General features: G+C 41.5%; 1 protein-coding gene across 1 annotated transcript in view; it reads left to right on the top strand.

Annotated features, from left to right (window-relative positions):
* The window catches only part of WDR70 (WD repeat domain 70), a 114,706-nt gene that overhangs the window by 67,875 nt on the left and 26,964 nt on the right, over nucleotides 1-19,867 (top strand). The window contains exons 10-12 of the mRNA XM_035100358.2: nucleotides 2,287-2,461; nucleotides 15,022-15,121; nucleotides 19,116-19,200. Coding sequence (XP_034956249.2) covers nucleotides 2,287-2,461; nucleotides 15,022-15,121; nucleotides 19,116-19,200 — 360 coding nt within the window. The remainder of the gene's footprint in view (nucleotides 1-2,286; nucleotides 2,462-15,021; nucleotides 15,122-19,115; nucleotides 19,201-19,867) is intronic.

The raw sequence follows: 19,867 nt of genomic DNA, 5'->3' as shown, positions 1-19,867 counted from the left end.
TATGATAGCCATGTTTAAATATATAAAAGGATGTCATATAGAGGAGGGAGAAAGGTTGTTTTCTGCTGCTCCAGAGAAGTGGACACGGAGCAATGGATTCAAGCTACAAGAAAGAAGGTTCCACCTAAACATTAGGAAGAACTTCCTGACAGTAAGAGCTGTTCGACAGTGGAATTTGCTGCCAAGGAGTGTGGTGGAGTCTCCTTCTTTGGAGGCCTTTAAGCAGAGGCTTGACAGGCATATGTCAAGAATGCTTTGATTCAGGGGGTTGGACTGGGTGGCCCTTGTGGTCTCTTCCAACTCTATGATTCTATGATTCTATATCAGGCAAGTTGTATAATCTCCACGCAAGTTTTGTGTGAGCAGACCAACATGAATGCTCAATGAACAGCTGGTTTGGACGCTCCCACAATCCTACTTCGGCAGCCAGTGAAGGACAGGTTGTTACAGAGCTTTTGGGTACATTAAACGCCGTCTTGCCCATCTGCGGAACTTCAGGTCCTCTGTTGGAGCGATCCATGGTGGGTGTGGTGACCCTTGAGGAACTGTTGTACTACTCCCACCTTGCAGCAGCAAATATTCCCTGGGCAATCTCCAGGGCTACCTTGCGTACAATGCCTCATTCTCTGTGGGCCATTCTTCAGATTGAAGTGCCAGCAGTGACCCAGAGAGCCCTTAGGAGTGCCTTGGATGCAGCTGTTTTAGGCAGCTGCTGCCATCTGGAACTAGTAGCTACTGTAGCTAGATACCAAAAGCACTAATCCGCTGCCCCTCCTGATTTGCTGCTTGAGACAAGGGACTTACCTGGGCTAATGGGTGGGGCAGCCTTAACCAACTTGCCTTTATTTTTGTACTTGGAGTAGCACAGCAAAGCAGACCATCTAACCAGACCTGCTAGATCAGCACTGTTCAATTACATTAATGTTCTGTGTCTGCAGCAGGCCATTACAGCCTAATGAGGAATAATTGGTCAACTTTGCACTTAATCTCACAGGCATAGATTGATCACTGCAACATCAAACTAAGTAATTGTTCAAGTTAGTGCAAACACTGGAGAGGTGGGGAAGGGAGGCATTGGGGCCATTTTCACACACACTGAACACATGGAGGGGTAAGCAGGATTGCACCCACTCACAACTGGAGCTGTGAATAGATACGTTCTCTGCACTATTGTGAACGAATTTCTTAGTAACTTACTTTCTTTGCCATTTTATTCTCCTCTTCTCTTAACATTACAGGCTGGGAGATGCATCATTTTATTATGTACTCCTAGGTTTCCAGTATTAAGCATGCATTTAAAAGAATTACATAAAATGGCATTGTGGTTGTGGTTTGTTTGCATCATAAGGAAACTGGGTTTTTCAAAACAACTGGGATTTATTTCACCTTTTATTTTTTATATTTAAAATAATCTTTATTTAAATTCTTAAAATACAATACAAGAACAAATACATCATTTAAACAAATATTAAAATGCATTTCAACAACAAAAAAGAAAAACAAACTTCCCATTCCCTCCACATCACTTAACTAACATATTCTCGTTAATTTGCGTTACTATCTCTAAATATTACATCTCCAATCAAATTTATTTCCATTTATCCTATCCCTTTTGTCTATCTCCCCAGGACAGCTTAATTTAAGCAAATCATCAGCTCCATTTTTATACCTTTTTTCTTAAAATAATCTTCGACCAACCCCCATTCCAATTTAGACCTTTGCTTAGAAATATTCCTGATTGCGGCTGTCATTCTTTCCATATTCATAAATTCTATTAATTTTAAATGCCAATCTTGAGCTGTGGGTATTTCACTTTTCCTCCATTTCTGAGCGACCAATAGTCTTGCTGCCGCACATGCGTATAAAAAGATTTTTTTTTACCTGCTGGTATATTTTCTGGCATTATGCTTAGTAAGAAGTATTCTGGTTTTTTTTCCAAAGGTAACTTTCAGCATTTTCTTCATCTCTTCATATATTTCTCCCCAAAATTTAGAAATTTTTCTACAACCCCACCACCAATGGAAATAGTTGCCTCCTTTTTCATCACATTTCCAACAATTATCCAATTCTTTCTTATATATTTTCGCTAACTTTTCGGGGGTCTGATGCCATCTATAAACAAGTTTCAGCATATTTTCTTTTATCCCCATACTGGCCGTAAATCTCATCGACACCTTCAACAAAGTTTCCCATTGTGTTATATATATTGGCCTTCCCAAATCCTGGGCCTATTTCACCTTTTAAACTGTTTGGCAAACCATTGTTTTCTTACGATCTCTTCCTTAGGACTGTGAGGACATGGGATGTTACCAACGACAAAAAGCACAAAGGTGTGTTTAAACCACGGTCAGCCCAAGGTAAACGGGTGATTCCCACAAGCTGCACCTACAGCAGAGATGGCAAACTCATTGCAGCTGGTTGCCAAGATGGGTCCATACAGATCTGGGATAGGAATATGAATGTAAGTGCTGAATGTGTAACCTGGTGAAATCCCTTAAGGCTTTTTTTCTGTCTTAAAGTTTTGCAGTCCCTTCCAACGTTACTACCTTAATTCATGCTGGCAAACAAATGTTATTGGCGATTTTTTTTTGAGCAATATTAAATAAAATGAAGTGCTTTTTGGCGTTTTCCATCCTAACAATGGGCATTTCAAACTTCCATTGCTGGCAAATGTTGGGGCCATACACTCCCCCTCCCCCCCCTCCCCACATCCTTGAGATTTTCATATGTTTCCAAACCAAGTTCTCCATAATGTCCAAATGGGAAAATGTTTTTTAAACTTCCTTGTGAAGTTGTATACAATGATGCTGGTTGAAAATGCACTCTAGATTAAATTACACAAGCGAAGATATAGGGGGTGGTTTTTTTTTCATTCAGGGGCATCTGCAGTAGCCTGACCATCAGATGATACTCTGGCCAAATGGCGCTGAAATTTCACATGTCTTTTCTGCTTATTCATAAATACCTGAAAAGGTGAGCATGCACACCCGTGTACGGTGTCATTCTTAAGGCACACAGAAGTTCATGCAGAGAAAGACATGAATAAGCAGACTATTAGGAATGCTGCTGTTAACTCTACACCAGGAAACTTAATATTTGAATGCTGTCTGCATTTACATCAACAGCTGTACAGGTGATGAAAGCCAGCCTCTGAAAAAATTATTATTCTGTTGGAACAAGTTTACACTCGGAATAGCTTCCTTAAAGCTTCATGCCATTAAGAAGTTTTACTAGGTTTATAGTGGAAATAATAACAGAAATAAAAAGCTGGCAATCAAAATTAGTCAGAATTTAGCTGGACTAACATTATTGTAGGCTTGTGGCTGAATATTTATGATAATGTAACTCATTTCACTTCCTGTACACCTTCCTTTTTGAAACAGTATGAAAGATTGAATAAGTTGATATTGCCGTACTAAACTATGTGACTACAGTATTGTTCTCCCAGATCACTTACTTTAACAGCCAGTGTTGTGGAGAAGCTTTGTCATACCTTCAAGGATTTATTATGTACACTTTTTATTATTTAAAGAGGAAGTATTCTTGCTTAATCATCAGGATCAAAAGGTTTGTTATAATAAATGAAACACAGTTAACCTGCAGACAGTGCAAGTAGTTGGGAGGTAGAGGGGCATAGCACTGCTACAAGTCAAAGGGAAGGGTAATAGCCAAGCTAAGGAGATAGGGATTGCATCCTTGCTCATTTGAAATTTACGTACTGAGTTTTTTAAAAATCGCTTTGAGCTTTTTTACAATCAAGCAAAATGAATATTATTATTATTAATAAAATTTATATTTATATTTATTGAATTTATATACCGCCCTATATCTGGAGATCTCACATGAAAAGATCACAGTATATAAAATTAAAATAAAAGCAATAACACAATAATTCCCCCCCCCCAAAGAGCCACATTTTAAAAAGGGTTTTGGATGTTGAGCAGGTCAACCAACCAAATTCCTTAAAAAGGAATGTTTTTTGCCTGGCACCTGAAGGTGTATAATGAAGGCGCCAGGCGAACTTCCCTAAATGTCTAAAGTGGCAAACAACAACAAAACACAATAAAATAAAATAAAATAACAGAGCAAACTAATTTTTTAAGTCATGCTCTTCAGTAACGTATAGCCTACAAGTTGTGAAAAGCAAGGGAATGGTCTCACTCAATGATCAAGCACTGAGGAGAAGGCAACCTTGCTGACTTGTAGCCCATTACTATTGGCTATGTGTTGCAACTAAATTCAGAAGGAGATGAAGTATTGTATTGTTACTGTGATAGTGACTGGGGAAATTTGCCAGATCGGAAATCTGTCACAGGTTTAGTCATTATGTTTGGAGGAGCATTAATTAGCTGGCGTTCTAGAAAACAAAACATAGTAAGTGTATCGTCTACTGAATCTGAATTTGCCGCATTGAATGAATTATGCAACGAGGTGACATATTTCAAGCAGTTGTTAACAGATATAAATGTAAATTGTGAACAGCCAATACAGGTTTATGTTGATAATCAAGCATGCATAACTTTGAGTAATACTGAAGGTTTCAAATCACGTTCAAAACACATTGCAGTGAAATACCAAAATGTGTGTTGCATTGTACAGAACAATATGATTACATGTACTTATGTATCCAGTGATCAAAATATTGCTGATGTGTTAACTAAACCGTTGACAAAGATCAAGAACAAACAGATGTGTAAAAGTTTAGGTTTGCTTGATGATGTGAGTGAAAAGTAAGTTTCTACACACAAGGGTTAATTGCATCAGAAGAATCTGAGAGGGGGTGTTCGGGTTTTGCAAAGTGCATACGTGCAAAAGAAAGGATCAGCTTCTTTCTTCTAGCAATTAACACTAGGCAGAAAGCCAAGGTCTGCTTCTGCCATAGTAACAGCTCTCTCATTGGTTGATGATCAGCACTGAGTTCTGTTATCAGAGAAAGCTAGCACAGTATGTGGTGTGGTGAGTGTAGGAGGAAAGGTGCTGTATCGGGAGAGAGAGACAGAGACAGAGAGAGAGAGAGAGAGAGAGAGAGAGAGAGAGAGAGAGAGAGAGGGGGGAAAGGATTTATTTTACTATGTTTTTGAGTTCTAAAGTTGTACATAGAAACTCTGGATTTCTCTTATTTAATAAATCCTGTATATAGTTATTCTGCGTCCAGACGTCTAGTCATTTAAGTTACCGCCAGAAGCTTCCGGAAAAACCTGTGCAAACTGTGCTGTGTTCAGGCTGAAGTTACACCTGACACTTAAAAACACTAGGATTAGCTTCAGTGTTACAGAAAAGGGAGCATGGCTGAGAGCAGGGGCCTTACTATAGCAGTCCTCACAGAGTGCCTTCCCCTGTTGCTCCATTTTCCGTTGACGTCTGGCCCATCGCCTGGAATAAATTCAAGACTTTCTTGAATTTTAATAAAGGAAGGATAATATGACACCAAGAGGAGATAACCAAAATGCTAACCAGAGTTCTGTTATATGTGTGCCTCTCTTCAGAGAATAATGCCTCTTTGCAAAACTTTCTTCGATAGTTCACATACAGGTTTTCCATTGTGTCACAAAAACTTCATTCATTTTACTTCTAGTGCACTGAGAGCACAGTTGTGCACATGCATAGTTTATGAAAGCATTCTGTATAACAAAATAATAAATTGAATGCGAAAAGTTCGGACTGTCTCCACAGACTTCGCATTTTCGTTTTCATTGAGTCATTGTCATTTTTTTGGAAACTCGATTCACCCATTTTTTACCCTTGTGTAAAATAATATCTGTTAAGTCATTATTTTTAATATTGTTGCAATTCCTCCAATTTCTATGTTACAGTTAAAATTAGGCGACAACTCTCCCCTTCTGACCTCCTAGAGAATAGAGAGGAAAACCTGTGGTGTTTCTCTTTCCCCCTCCAAAAGGGTAAAGAGAATACTTGTTGTTACAGATACCAAACATAAGACGATTCCTCTCAGATGTAGAGAGGATCATCTAGTCTAACATCAAGTTTGAGAGCAATCTGCCGGATGCCTCTGGGAAACGCAAAACCAGAGCATTGAAGGCAATAGCCCTTGCTTGCTGTTGGCATTTTATGACATGCTGCCTTGATGTACCGCAGGTTCCACATAGCCAGCATGAGATGTGGCCAGTGATATACCACGAATTTGTCTAAATATCTCTTATTTTATCAAGTGGGTAGCCATTGCCAGATCTTATAGGTGTGAATTCCACAAATTAATTGTGCATCATATGAATTACTTCCCTTTGTCCTGCCCTATATAAACCGAGAAGGAAACACCTCTCTCCTATATATACAACTGATTTTTAAAAGAGTGGTAAATTTGTAGATGTGGCAGATGTGTCGTAACTGGACAGCACACAGACATGTACAGTGCATTTTTAATTATGCTTTCTCTTTATAGTTTATAGTTTTGGTGGGCTCCATAATATTATAATGCTTACAGAAATGAGTCTGCCACTTGTGTTCCACTTTGTTTCTTTATTTAATGATAAAGTAACACAAAAATAGGAACGTAAATACTTCAAATACTTTCATCAGATTTTTTTCTTGAGTTTTCCTTTAGGTTGAATTTTGCCTTGCATCATCCAGTTGGAAATACTATTACTGTATTTGCAATGCAAATTATCCAGTAAATTAACAAGGTGTTTGACTGTTGGTCAGGTTTACGGCAGTCAAAATTGCTAACAATGAGGAAAAACACCCCTTCTTCCTTTGTTTGCATGACAAACTGATGGTTTCATAGGGGCCTTTGAAGAGTACCTAGCTACATCTGGAAATTTCTTGAGTAAATATAAGATGAAAGGCATCCAAATAGACAGTATATTTTCCTCGCAAGCTCAAGGTAAAGTTTCCATATCCACAAGTATCCCACACTTCTTTTTCCAGAGGTATGTGTGCCAGACCTCTGCTACAGAACCTGAAAAATTGCATACAGCATGCCAGAAGCAAATATTAACATTTTTTCCCCTGCATACATCTGGTCCGGCCTCTACTTCCTAGCCTGAAAATAATGCCATATGATCATCCTATGCCCCTCCCTCTGGCTAAGATTAAAAAGGACACTGTTCTATTTCTAAATGCATTCTCTCTCATATAATAAACAGTTTACACTAAGGTGCTATCCAACTGTTTGTATTAGCTAATACAGTGACAAGAGGCAGTACTGAAGCTTGAGCTGTGTCGCCTCTAACAAAAATAACTCAGTCAGACCTCTTTAAGCACTATCCGAGAGCAGTGCAGGTTTTCCCTTGTTTTCAGCTACAAATAACCTCCCTTGGGAAAGAAAGCAATGTTTATACCTCTCTGTGTCCAGTTCATACATGGAGAGGGGAGGGAGAATGATATTTTGGCTTTTCAGCCTTCCTCTTGTTTTGGATTTGAGAATAAAATGGATCGAGAGAGAAAAAGGAAAGTGAGACCTTAGACCCACACGGGGGGGGGGGGGGGAACCTGCCATAACCCAACCACTGAAGAAGATGGTTATTCAGTTATTTTTCCCAAACTGACAACATAACTCATTGTGCGCTTCATGTCCTTGGGTGATAGGTTTGTGCAGGTTTTGGTTGGTATCCAACTATCTTGTTCCATCAGCGCAATGATCTCTGTTTTTGCAGCAGAGCTTTCCCCACACCTCCCTTCATTCTGTTCTGGGGATTCCCCCAATCTATTGGAGGATTTTGGGTGGGAGTGTGGGGCATACACAGGGATTGGAAGGGGGAGTTTCTTGCACAAGTGAAAATCCTTGCACTGATGGAATGAGCTAGTTCCATTCCCAGCCCCCACATATGTCGGCAGAGCATGGATATGCATGCCCCACCCCATTTTGCCATCTTCCCGGTCCAAAAAGACCTGCACATCAGCAATCACACGTCAGTTGGACGTGCCTAAAATGGCCATCGCCTGTATAGCACTGAGCCCAGTGAGCAGAGAGGTCTTGTGTTCTTAGGACTCTTGGTGAGAGAGAAAGGATTGCAGACAGAAACCTGGCCTGCTAAATCCTACATCTTTTTAAGGCATTGGTGGCTCAACCATGCAAGCAAATTGGGCAAGCACTTGGGGTGCCAAAATTCCAGGGGGTGCCTACTTCAGCTGTACCTACATGTCTTAGAGCAGGCATGTCAAACCTGCGACCCTCCAGATGTTTTGGACTACAGTTCCCATCTTCCCCAACCACTGGTCCTGCTAGCTAGGGATCATAGAAGTTGTAGGCCAAAACATCTGGAGGGCCGCAGCCTTGACATGCCTGTCTTAGAGCATGGGTCGGCAAACTAAGGCCTGGGGGCCAGATCTGGCCCATTCGCCTTCTAAATCCGGCCCGCAGACGGTCCGGAAATCAGTGTGTTTTTACATAAGTTGAATGAGCCCCTTTCAAAAAAATGCATCTCTGGGTTATTTGTGGGGCACAGGAATTGGTTCATCCCCCCCCAAAATATATATATATATATTATAGTCTGGTCCTGCTGAAAAAGTTTGCTGACCCCTGTCTTAGGGAGAGCACTGTGCATTTATGCACAGAGGCTGCTTGGCAGCTCATCCGCTGAGCAATCTGCCTCGGATTCCAGGAGATGCGACTGAGATACAGCTGCTCCACACTGGCCACAGTTGCAAAGGAAGGCGATTAGCATTACCAGTGCAAATAAGACAAATAAGATTTGGGTCACCTCTTGATCTTGAATGGGCTTTTGTTATACTACTCAGTGTGTAGTACAGTACGGGAGGGGGGTTTTGCAGCAATTTTTAAAATTTGCTTAAGGCAGTGATGGCCAAACTTTGCCCTCCAGCTGTTTCTGGACTACAACTCCCATCATCCCTAGCTAACAGGACCAGTGGTCAGGGCTGTTCGGCAGTGGAATTTGCTGCCAAGGAGTGCGGTGGAGTCTCCTTCTTTGGAGGTCTTTAAGCAGAGGCTTGACAGCCATCTGTCAGGAATGCTTTGATGGTGTTTCCTGCTTGGCAGGGGGTTGGACTGGATGGCCCTTGTGGTCTCTTCCAACTCTATGATTCTATGATTCTATGATTATATGATAGGAACTGTAGTCCCAAAACAGCTGGAGGGCCAAGTCTGGCCATCACTGGCTTAGGGTAACAAAAAGCTGTGGGTTAGCCCTGCTTTAAGGCAGCAGCTGATGTGATTCTGAGAGAATACACAGAGCGTGACCGTGTTCAACACCAACCCAAACAGAGGCATGTTTGTAAAATAGCATATAAATAAAGTAGCTGAGACCTCTGCTACATAGAAACTCAAGAACTGGGAATAATGACTTTGGCATTTGGACTGTTGATAACAGTTTTAGGTTCACACTTTTTGTTTTTTTCACACAATAACGAGAAACATTCCCTGAGAGCTGAGGTGGAATGTACAGTATCGTTTCCAGATTTTGCTGCAAACGGTGGCCTATAAAAATTGATGTTTCAAAATAACAGCTCTTAACATATTCTGATGAAGTTGTTGGGCTTGCATTTTGTTTTAAGGAGTTTTTAAAACATTTTTTTTAGTTGTATGCCTCAGATTGTTTGAACTTTTATAATTTAGATTAGAAGGTATTTAACCCAAAAGCAAGCAAATTATAGAGAATTTAGCTTAGTGCTACAAGAGGAGAAAATGACATGGCTTGATTTGTCTATTTCCTGAATATTGATTTACAGCAGGGACGAGGAGCCTATGGCTCTCCATATGTTGTTGAACAGCAGCTCCCATCACCCCTGACCAGTGGCCATGCTGGCTGGGGTTGGTGGGAGTTGTAGTTCACATCTGGAGAGCCACAGGTTCCCCCATCCCAGATTTGCTACATCAGTCGGTTCGTTTGCTAGTTCCTTTTTTTGGGGGGGGGGAGTGGAAGAGACCACAAGGTGTTTTATCCGCTATCTCAGTTTGTACATCAGTAAAAGGACCAGCACATCCCACATGTCCCTCTCAGTCCTGTGAGAGAGGTTCAGATGAGAGGCAATGAGCTGCTTGGCTGAGTGGGACTTTGAGTCCAGTACTCTTAACTAGGGACCCAGGTGGCGCTGTGGGTTAAAAACCACAGAGTCTAGGGCTTGCTGATCAGAAGGTTGGCGGTTCGAATCCCTGCAACGGGGTGAGCTCCCGTTGCTCGGTCCCAGCTCCTGCCTACCTAGCAGTTCGAAAGCACATCAAAGTGCAAGTAGATAAATAGGGACCGCTCCGGCGAGAAGGTAAACAGCGTTTCCGTGTGCTGCTCTGGTTCGCCAGAAGCAGTTTAGTCATGCTGGCCACATGACCCGGAAGCTGTCTGCGGACAAACGCCGGCTCCCTCGGCCTATAGAGCAAGATGAGCGCCGCAACCCCAGAGTCGGACATGACTGGACCTGATGGTCAAGGGCCCCTTTACCTTTACCTTTACTCTTAACTAATACACTACACCGGTTGTCAGTATGATGAGTAAAGCTATGTATGATTTTATATACGATGTGATATTATATGATGACATCTGAGGTTTTTTATATTGTAAACTTTTTCCAAAATAATCTTTTGAAAATAGTGGTGTCCTAGAACCGATGATTAAGGATCTTTCCAGAGAAGTAATTGTTTTTGCTATAAAATGAATTATTTCTGAATGCTCATATATTCTAGTTACTCATCAAACTACAGTAGCAGAAACAAAACTCTTTCCTTGTGTAACTATGCCTTCATGTGCCCCCCTTTTGCTAAATATAACAAAGCAGAAAAATTGGGAAGCATTTCCCCCCCACCATGTAGCTACTACAATGAAGCTTGCTTTTCAGCAGATGTTGATTCTAGGCAGAGAGGTGGAAGGACAGAGTGTTTTCCAGCTGTCTTTTATTTAACATATGACTTGTAGTGATGCTACGCAGACTGAAACCAGATACACTCACGGAAGAACTCTTTCTAGAAGCAAGTTATTCTTTCCCTTAGATACAGAGTTAAATGTATGGTATCCATGTATGTATAGCCCATGTATGCTTAAATGCAGCATGGACATAGGCTCATGACATTAGGTCCTTAATTCGCCAAGGCTGGCAGACACAGGAGCCAGGTCCTTGGACCAGCAGGAAGGAAGGAAGAATGTGAAACACTGGTTGGAGAACTGAGCTGTAGGTGAAGCCAGGAGTGGGGAACCTCACTAATGTGGCCGTCCAGACTTCTCTACCTGGCTCTTGGAACTCTTTCAAGGCCACACCCCCTCTTCCCAGGCCACACCCCTTACTGGCATGCCTTTCCATCTTCCTTGAGTGTTTTGGCCTGGCTAGAATATGTCCTTGAACTCTGCTAATGCCTCTCACTGGTCTGGATGGAGGCCAGAGAAGCGAAGAGAAGTGACCGACTCTGGGGTTGCGCGCTCATCTCGCATTATTGGCCGAGGGAGCCAGCGTATAGCTTCCAGGTCATGTGGCCAGCATGACAAAGCCGCTTCTGGCAAACCAGAGCAGCACATGGAAACGCCGTTTACCTTCCCGCTGTAGCGGTTCCTATTTATCTCCTTGCATTTTGACATGCTTTCGAACTGCTCGGTTGGCAGGAGCTGGGACCAAGCAACAGGAGCTCACCCCGTCACAGGGATTTGAACCGCTGACCTTCTGATCAGCAAGCCCTAGGCTCAGTGGTTTAACCACAGCGCCACCTGGGTCGCTGTGTAGAAAGTAATTTACTGTAAAAGGTAAAAATTACATTCATCGCTCCACCTATTTCTGCCTGTGGCCCCACCCACCACTGGCATGTGGCCTTCAGAAGATTGCCCCACCCTGCCTTAAGCCTAAGGGAGGCCTCCTCATAAACAGCAAGCCAGCCGAACTCATAAAGGGAGCAGAAATAATTGTATTTTGCTGCCAAGTAGAAATGAGAATCTAACCACTTCTTCACTCTCTGGATTTTGATTCAGTGGAGCAGATTCTCCTCATCACTGGATAGGACGTGGAAGGCAATGGACTTGCCAAATTTGCTGCATGTAGTATGTGGTAAGCTAATCTGAACTTGCCCAGTGGCGCAATGCTCATGAGAAGCATTTTATATCAAGTATTTAAACCACAGTATATCATAGGACTGGATTTCCATAATAATGGCCAAGCAAAAGGTTAAACTGGGGATTAAAAGCATAATTTAGAGATGGAATGGTGAGAACTTGCTACTTTTATGTGTGCAAATATTTTTCATGTAGAGTGCAAAAATAAAGGAAGGCCAGTTGAACACTTTCCAGAAACTCTATTTTTTTAAAATGATATTTATTGTTTCATGTTGGCCAATTAGCATTAGCATTTTTTTGAGATATAGACATTTTACAAGACATCCAAATATTTTACATAGGATTTCATTTTTAAAAAACTGCACAGATGATATTTCACATGGCTGCTTGGAGAACATTTTCCCAGAAAATAGTTTTGCCTGCTTAACTATCAATAGTCAGCCTATATATATATATGAATTTGCAAATATTGCAAAATGATGGCCTTTTTGAGGCAGTAATATATTTTCTCTTGTCTCTTTTACAGATAACTTGCTTCTCAGCTGGTGATTTTCTATATCAGGGTAGTCAACATGGCGTTCTCCATGTGTTCCTTGACTACAATTCCCATCATCCCTGACTATTGACCATTCTAGCAGAGTGCGATGGGAGTTGTAGTCAAGCAACATATTGAGGGCACCACATTGACTACCTCTGCTCTGTACCTTCACTTATTTTTTTTATCCCATTTGATACGTTTGCTAGAATACGTTTGTGTTAATCTAAGTCACGAAGAGTCGGACACGACTAAACGACTAAACAACAACAACAAAGTTATGTCATACAAAATGTTACGTGAGTTTCCCTTTTTCCTGTTTGCATTTCACATTAAACCATAGTTAATAAACTGGTTTAATGTGATTGCTATGAACCATTGTTTCCCAAACTTAGAATAAATGTGAACCCCTTTTGAGAATTTAATCTTACCAGCGTATCCCTTCTCAGTTGAATATAATTTGGGGGTAAATAATACTGTTTTATCTAGACAAGAACAAATTCTGCCCTCTAGCCTTTGAAACCTTTTCACATACCCAGGGGTACACGTACCACGCTTTGGGAATCACTGCTGTGAACACTAAACTATGGCTTCATATGAATGCTGGTGCATGCTGGTCAACCTCTCAGGCACTTCACTTCTCCTCTGCTGCTCTGCTGGGAAACAAGCCACAGTCAGGCCCAGCATTTGGAGAGAAACTAGCCAGGAGACTGGATTTGGACAGAATGCTAAGCCAGACCATGGCCTGTTCCTGGCAACTGCAGGAGTAGGGGGGCAGCGAAGCACTCACAACCTCGGCAGCTGCATTTTCACATTAAAACAGGAGTGCAGAACCTTTTCAACCTGGTGGGCTGGGATCTGGATGCCTCACCCCTGGCAGACCACTTCAGCTGATGGGCAGATCACACGAGCCATTTCCCCCTTTGCATTGCAGCTTGCATTCAAGCTGCTCTGGAAAAAGAAAGGATCCCTGCTGATTCTAGTGTGGCTTAGAGTCACCATCAGACAGCTGGTTGGCCCTGTCCTCAAGCTCTGCTTTTGGCAGGTATGGACTACACTGCAGTTCCTGCTAGGATTGGGAACTTCCAAGAGATACCAATCCAATGGGACCTGCATTTGATACAAAATTTAAATACAGTGGTACCTTGCTTTATGAACTTAATCCGTTCTGGAAGTCCATTCTTAAACCAAAACCATTCTTAAACCGAGGCATGCTTTCCCTAAGGAGGCCTCCCACTGCTGGTGCCCTTCCACCGTTCGGATTCTGTTCTTAAACCAAGGTAAAGTTCTCATTTCCGGTTTTGCAGAGTTTGTAAACCAAATCGTTCTCAAACTGGACTGTTCTTAAACCAAGGTACCGCTGTAGTGCCAGAAACAAGCTCTGCAATGGGGAACACGTGTTTAGGCTCCCAATTATTCCTTTGCAGCATCACCCATTATACAATGATAACTAATAACAATCATTCATTTTAATTTATCGTATTTCTATCCCACACAGTGCAGCCTATATGGGCCTGTCTCAAGTTCTCCCAGCAGCATATGAGATAATTTGGGCTTCCATGTGGTCAAGATGTTAAACCATGGTTTGTTGTTAACTGAAAGTTGTGACTTATTCCAAAGCTGTTAACCATGGTTTTCCAGTTTAGATGAGATGGGAAACTACAGTTAATGCAAGACTTTTTAAGTTTGCTTGCTCCCACTGCGAAGAAAGCATCTGCAGCCAAAAAACTTAACACGAATAAGCCAAGCTATGATCATCTTAACTCTCTTAATAACTCAATTTAAGTGTTTGGGATTATTCTTAAATAAAAATTCAGAGACCTTTCTAAATGAGAAGTCTAGTAAAAATGAGTTTGTAAATGAATAGTTCACCTTTTAATTAGTAGGAGACTTATTGTTTGAAATATATTTTAGTACTGCTTAGGAGAACATAATTTTTCAAGACAAAGGAAGTATTCCCCAAGTTGCATACTGCTGAAGCCAAATGGCATTCAAACTCAAAAGTATTTGTTCTAAATCTTTAACCCAGGCTTTTTGGCAGGTCTTGGTTTGGCATGTGAATTTTCCCCATCTTTTGCTGCTTTCAAGATACATCCAAAAAGACAGATGATATATTTTGTCATCTTAAATCTTATAAACCTGGTGTAGGAAGGATGAGAATGCTGTCTCTTGATTTTTTAAAAAAGTGTTTTTGTATCTAGTCATGCATACTCGCCTTTAACTCACATAAAAGGGAGTGATATCCGGGTATTAATATCACTCGGTTGCATTACTTTTTTCTGGACTGGAAAGCTAAATAATTGGAAATGTTACAACTTCTTCCCACACCAAATATATTTAAAAGTACATAAAAGGTGTGGGACAAGTATTGATGGACGTCAGCTGTAGCTCTGCTCACCCGTCTCACCCAAGATTTTTACATTGCTCGGCTGTTTTTTTTAATCCAGCATGTGCAATAAAGGGCATTTGATGTTCTGAAGGAACCAGGTGTGTAGTGTCTAAAAGTAGCAAAGCTTTTTAATATTTTATTTTCTTCACAAACAGGTTCATACCAAGTTCCACTGCAGGCAGGCACATGCTCCAGGCAGTGACACTTCATGCTTGACATTTTCCTATGATGGCACAGTTCTTGCCAGTCGGGGAGGTAAGTGACCGTATTTCCTTCCATGTGTGCTGCTGAATACAAATGAGGCTAAAGTTTGTGCTCAACTCATGCAGCAGAACTTGGTGCTACTTGCAGATTTTGGTGGGATCTTGTTCACCATTTCTCATTCATTTGTCTTTTCCCCCTGGGCCCGGTCCTCACAACTATAAGAGGGAGAGCACAAAGCCGGTACTCCATCTCCTCAATCTTATCACTGTTTGCATGCTAAGAAAGGGCAGGTAACCGTGCAGAAACAGCAAAGTGGTGGTGGAGGAGGTCCAGGGGTCATCAGTGAGTCCTTTACAGTTGTGTGGCCCTTAACAGGTACCAAAGCAAGCTGATGTTGGTCCTGGCAGAACTACATGTTACCAGAAACACAGGGTACAACCAAAACAAAAGACCCATGTTAAATTCCTCCTTCCCCACGCTTGTAAGTACTTGAACTTGAAATTCATGTCCAGATGTCATTATGATGAACCTTTTCCCAGCAGCACTGGTGTAGTCTGGTGTCAGGATGTGAGCAAAGTTTAACTAGAGTGGTACCTCGGGTTAAGAACTTAATTCGTTCTGGAGGTCCGTTCTTAACCTGAAACTGTTCTTAACCTGAGGTACCACTTTAGCTAATGGGGCCTCCCGCTGCCGCTGAGCCGCCGCCGCGCGATTTCTGTTCTCATCCTGAAGCAAAGTTCTTATTCTGGGTTAGCGGAGTCTGTAACCTGAAGCGTCTGTAACCTGAAGTGCCTGTAACCCGAGGTACCACTGTATTTGTTACGGACTGAGGTATGGCAGACTACTCCAAGCTGCCATTTTCAGCAGCAACCCCATGTTTCTGATTACACACACTTCAGTGCTCATAATTCATCTTGAAGATAGTGTGTGCCGAATTAAGTTACTTTCGCGGACATCCTGTCAAATTTTGCATTAATAGTTTCTAAAGAATTGTGACTGTTTTATTTCACCTCTGTTGATTCCCGCCCCCCTCCAAACCCCCATGGTGCGATCGTCAACCATCCCCAGAATGTCATAGGTAGCCAGGTGGCTGTTCATAAATAAATTAGGATCTAACCCAGATGTTATGCTTTGATCTAAAATCATTTTGAAATTGGGTGTTTAGTGAGCAAGTTCCAAAGCTGCTTTAAAAAGCACGGTGTCTCAGATAGGTAAGCGTAATTGTAGTCATATTTAATATGTACTAAAGAGAGAGAGAGAGAGAGAGAGCATTTGTGCTTTTTGTAATGTAAGTATTGCTCTGGACCCTTACCAGCAAAAGCAGATGTGTATTCAGCAGTCAGTCTTAGATTAGTGCACCTGCCCAAATGCAAGGGATCAAAGAGGAGATCATGTTTGGGGGAATAGGAACTTGCAGTGAAACCCTGATTATATTCCTTGGTCTGCGATGCAGTTTGCCTGTCGAATATGAGAGAACTGAGACAGGGCTCAGCTGCAGACACAAGGGAGAAGGAACAACAGAAGAATTGCTTATGAATGTTCCCAGTTTCATTACCATTGAGAGTAAGCTTGTAACTTGACAGAAATGCAAGAAAGTGATGTTTAAAGATCCACTTCTGACCCTGAAAATAGGTCTTAGAAAGCATCTTTGGATATGTTTTTTTTGCAGCACAGTAATAAAAGTAATGAATGAGTAGCTTGATCATAAAAAAGCGAGGCTGGATTAATTGTGAGGTGTCCTGTCTTCCTGCTGACATGATAGAAATTCACAAAGTTTACACGTCTTGTCGCTTTACATTAAAAGTAAGATGATGTATCATGGCCATAGCCCTGGCTGGTAGTTTTTACTGTTTATTAATTTAGAGCGTTTGCATCCCACTCTTCTGCCAAAATGGCTCCCGGAGTGGTTTACACGCGATCAACAAAATATACAGTTTGATGTGATGCAGAACAAAGAAGCTTTTCCTAACATATTTGTTAAATGTTAGTAACAGCCGTCCCGTAAGTCCTCCAGAGAGATGATTGTGTCAAGGTTTAGTCCGCCAAGGCCAAAGAAGCCTTGATTGCAGTTTGTTACTCTGAGGAGCATATTTGAACAGTTGCCAGATAGGCTGTTGTGCTGCAAACATTTTTTTAAAGCTGAATTACTTAGCTTTTATGTTGCAATGTGGGATGCAGTTAGAAATCGTAACCCGAATTGCTATTAGGATTGTATCCGAAGACATAAGTTAACATGTTGTTATTCTGTCATACTCAGATAGTGGCCCAAACTCTGAGGGCACTGTAGGGCCTCCGCTAGCAAGAAATCCTAACCTGAGCAATGACTCAGCTGTCCTGGATTTAGGATTGCTACTGATTGAGATAGAGTCCCACTCGACAATTATGTGCTCTTAATAGCTGTGTCCTCAACATATTCTTGGGAAACCCCCAAAAGTGACACTTTTTTGTCTGGAGTCAAGAGAATAAAGGTAAATGACCCCTGGGTGGTTAAGTCCAGTCAAAGGCAACTATGGGGTTGCAGCGCTCATCTTGCTTTCAGGCCGAGGGAGCCAGTGTTTGTCCACAGACAGTTTTCCAGGTCATGTGGCCAGCATGACTAAACTGCTACTGGTGCATGGAGGACCGTGACAAGTGCCAGAGCGCACGGAAACACCGTTTATCTTCCTGCCGCAGCGGTATCTATTTCCTAGCACTGTTGTGCTTTTGAACTGCCAGGCTGGCAGGAGCTGGGACAGAGCAACGGGAGCTCACCCCATAGCAGTGATTCAAACCGCCGACCTTCTGATCAGCAAGCCCAAGAGGCTCAGTGGTTTAGACTACAGTGCCACCTGCGTCCCAGTCAAGTGAATAGGTCTTAAAATATATGTCTCAGGTGTCCAAGGTCAGGGTAAAAGGTTGTGCCTGCAGCCTATGACATAATGAAGGAGCAGAAAGAATTCAACAGCTTAGGGCCACCACAGAGAATGCCCACCCTTGGGTCAAATCCAGTTCAACTTCCGAAAGGGACCCCCCCCCCGGCTAATATTAATATCTGAAGTGGCCTTTCAGATATTTAAGGCTTAATTCATTTAGCTTTTTAAAAAGCTATTGTTTCTATATGCCTCCTGAAAATACAATAAGTTCACCAGCAATTCAAAATTTCTCTGTACTCCTGTGAGAGATCCTGTCAGTCTTCCATTGTGTCATTAGCCAGGGGACCTCAGAATTAACGGCATTGAAGAACTGCCCAGCAGAATAGAGAATTTGGAGAGGGTCTGTGACTTGGTTCAGACATAATGGGAAACCATGGTTTTCCCATTATAAGTAAAAATTCTAGGCTCACATGATTCTCTTCCCCTTTTTTCTTCTGTGCCTGCTAGGAGGAGTTTGAAAGCTTCTGCTTTCATTTTTAAACTAATTACAGTCTTTGAGATGTCTGAAGTCAAAACTGCAGGTTCTTTAAGAACAAACCAGGCTCTGAAATTATGGTTTGAACCTGGTATTTTTCTCATCAACCATTGTTTAAACAAACCACCAGGAAATCTTTAAATCTTTCACTTTAAATTTAATTTTAAAGTGAAAGCATACATATTCGGTCCCCTAACCATAGATACGAAAGAGGAGGGGCAGGGAAGTTCTAGAACCCACAGCTCTATATTGCTTGAGCTTGCAACAGGAAGCTGTGGTTTCCCAGTATGCCTGGACTGACACATAACCCAGTGTGGATAGTAAGAAATCAGCAATACTTTTTGCTGAAAAGAATTCAAAACTCCAACTTCCTCGCTTGCCTTGAACAAATAAATGTCTGTTGTTTGGCAATTTTTGATAAATTGATTTTTTAAAAGGTTGTTTTTCCTTTTATTGATCTCTCTCTCTCTCTCTTTGCAGAGGGTAGAGAGAAATAAAGAACACCATTCCTCTAAAAGTTTGGGAGAAAACCATTAGAAAGATTGGTGGGGCAGTCTACATTGCTATAATACTACATTGGCCTTTGTAGTATTATAGCAAAGAAACAGAGTGTTTTTCTTCATCATTGCTTATTAAGTCTGCATTTTATATTTCATAGGTGATGATACTTTAAAAACGTGGGACATCAGGAAGTTTAAAACACCTCTGAATTCAGTTGTTGGTCTACCTAGCTTCTTCCCAATGTAAGTACCTTTTTGATTTAAGATACAAGGAATTACATGCTGGTGTCAGTGAAGATTGATTCAGTGAAGTACAGCTTCTTGTTGAACCAGTCTTGTTGAATAGATTCTACTCAATGTGTGCCCAGCTCACCAAAAAAAACTTGAGTAGGAAGTTGTGATGTGACCACATTTTGAACCATCACAAGGCTTGTCCAGTTAGGAAGGACAGCTCATGTTGACAGGTTTATTTTTTTAATTTTTTTAAAGTAATTGTTATTACATTTTCCAAATAAACAAAAAACAGCAACAACAACAAAAAGAAAAACTAATTACATTCCATCTTAAATTCACCATCTCAGTTCTTTTCGCTCTGCCAAGCTGTGACTTCCCTCCCTCCCGTCATTCGGCTTTATTTCTCATGTTGACAGGTTTAAAAGGGGGCACTACTACTTAGAATGTCTGACATTTTTCTAGACCTCCGACTGATGGTACCCAGAAATGTTAAGGCCTTTGATTTCCCCCTTGCTCTTATTCCTAATACTGATGTCACATTCTATTAATTGTTTGTGCCTTGAGATAGTGGACTTCTCCTTCCTCTCCCCCCTTCCCAATGTCCCCTTAATGTACCCTAGAAATTAGAAATCACTCCAGAGAATCTGTCCTACTGAGCAGATTTTGCTCCTCTTGC

The sequence above is a fragment of the Zootoca vivipara genome, chromosome 11, assembly GCF_963506605.1.
Source record: "Zootoca vivipara chromosome 11, rZooViv1.1, whole genome shotgun sequence".
NCBI classification, from domain to species: domain Eukaryota; kingdom Metazoa; phylum Chordata; class Lepidosauria; order Squamata; family Lacertidae; genus Zootoca; species Zootoca vivipara.
Note: the sequence above shows the minus strand (reverse complement) of the source record. Positions and strands in the feature narration are given on the sequence as shown.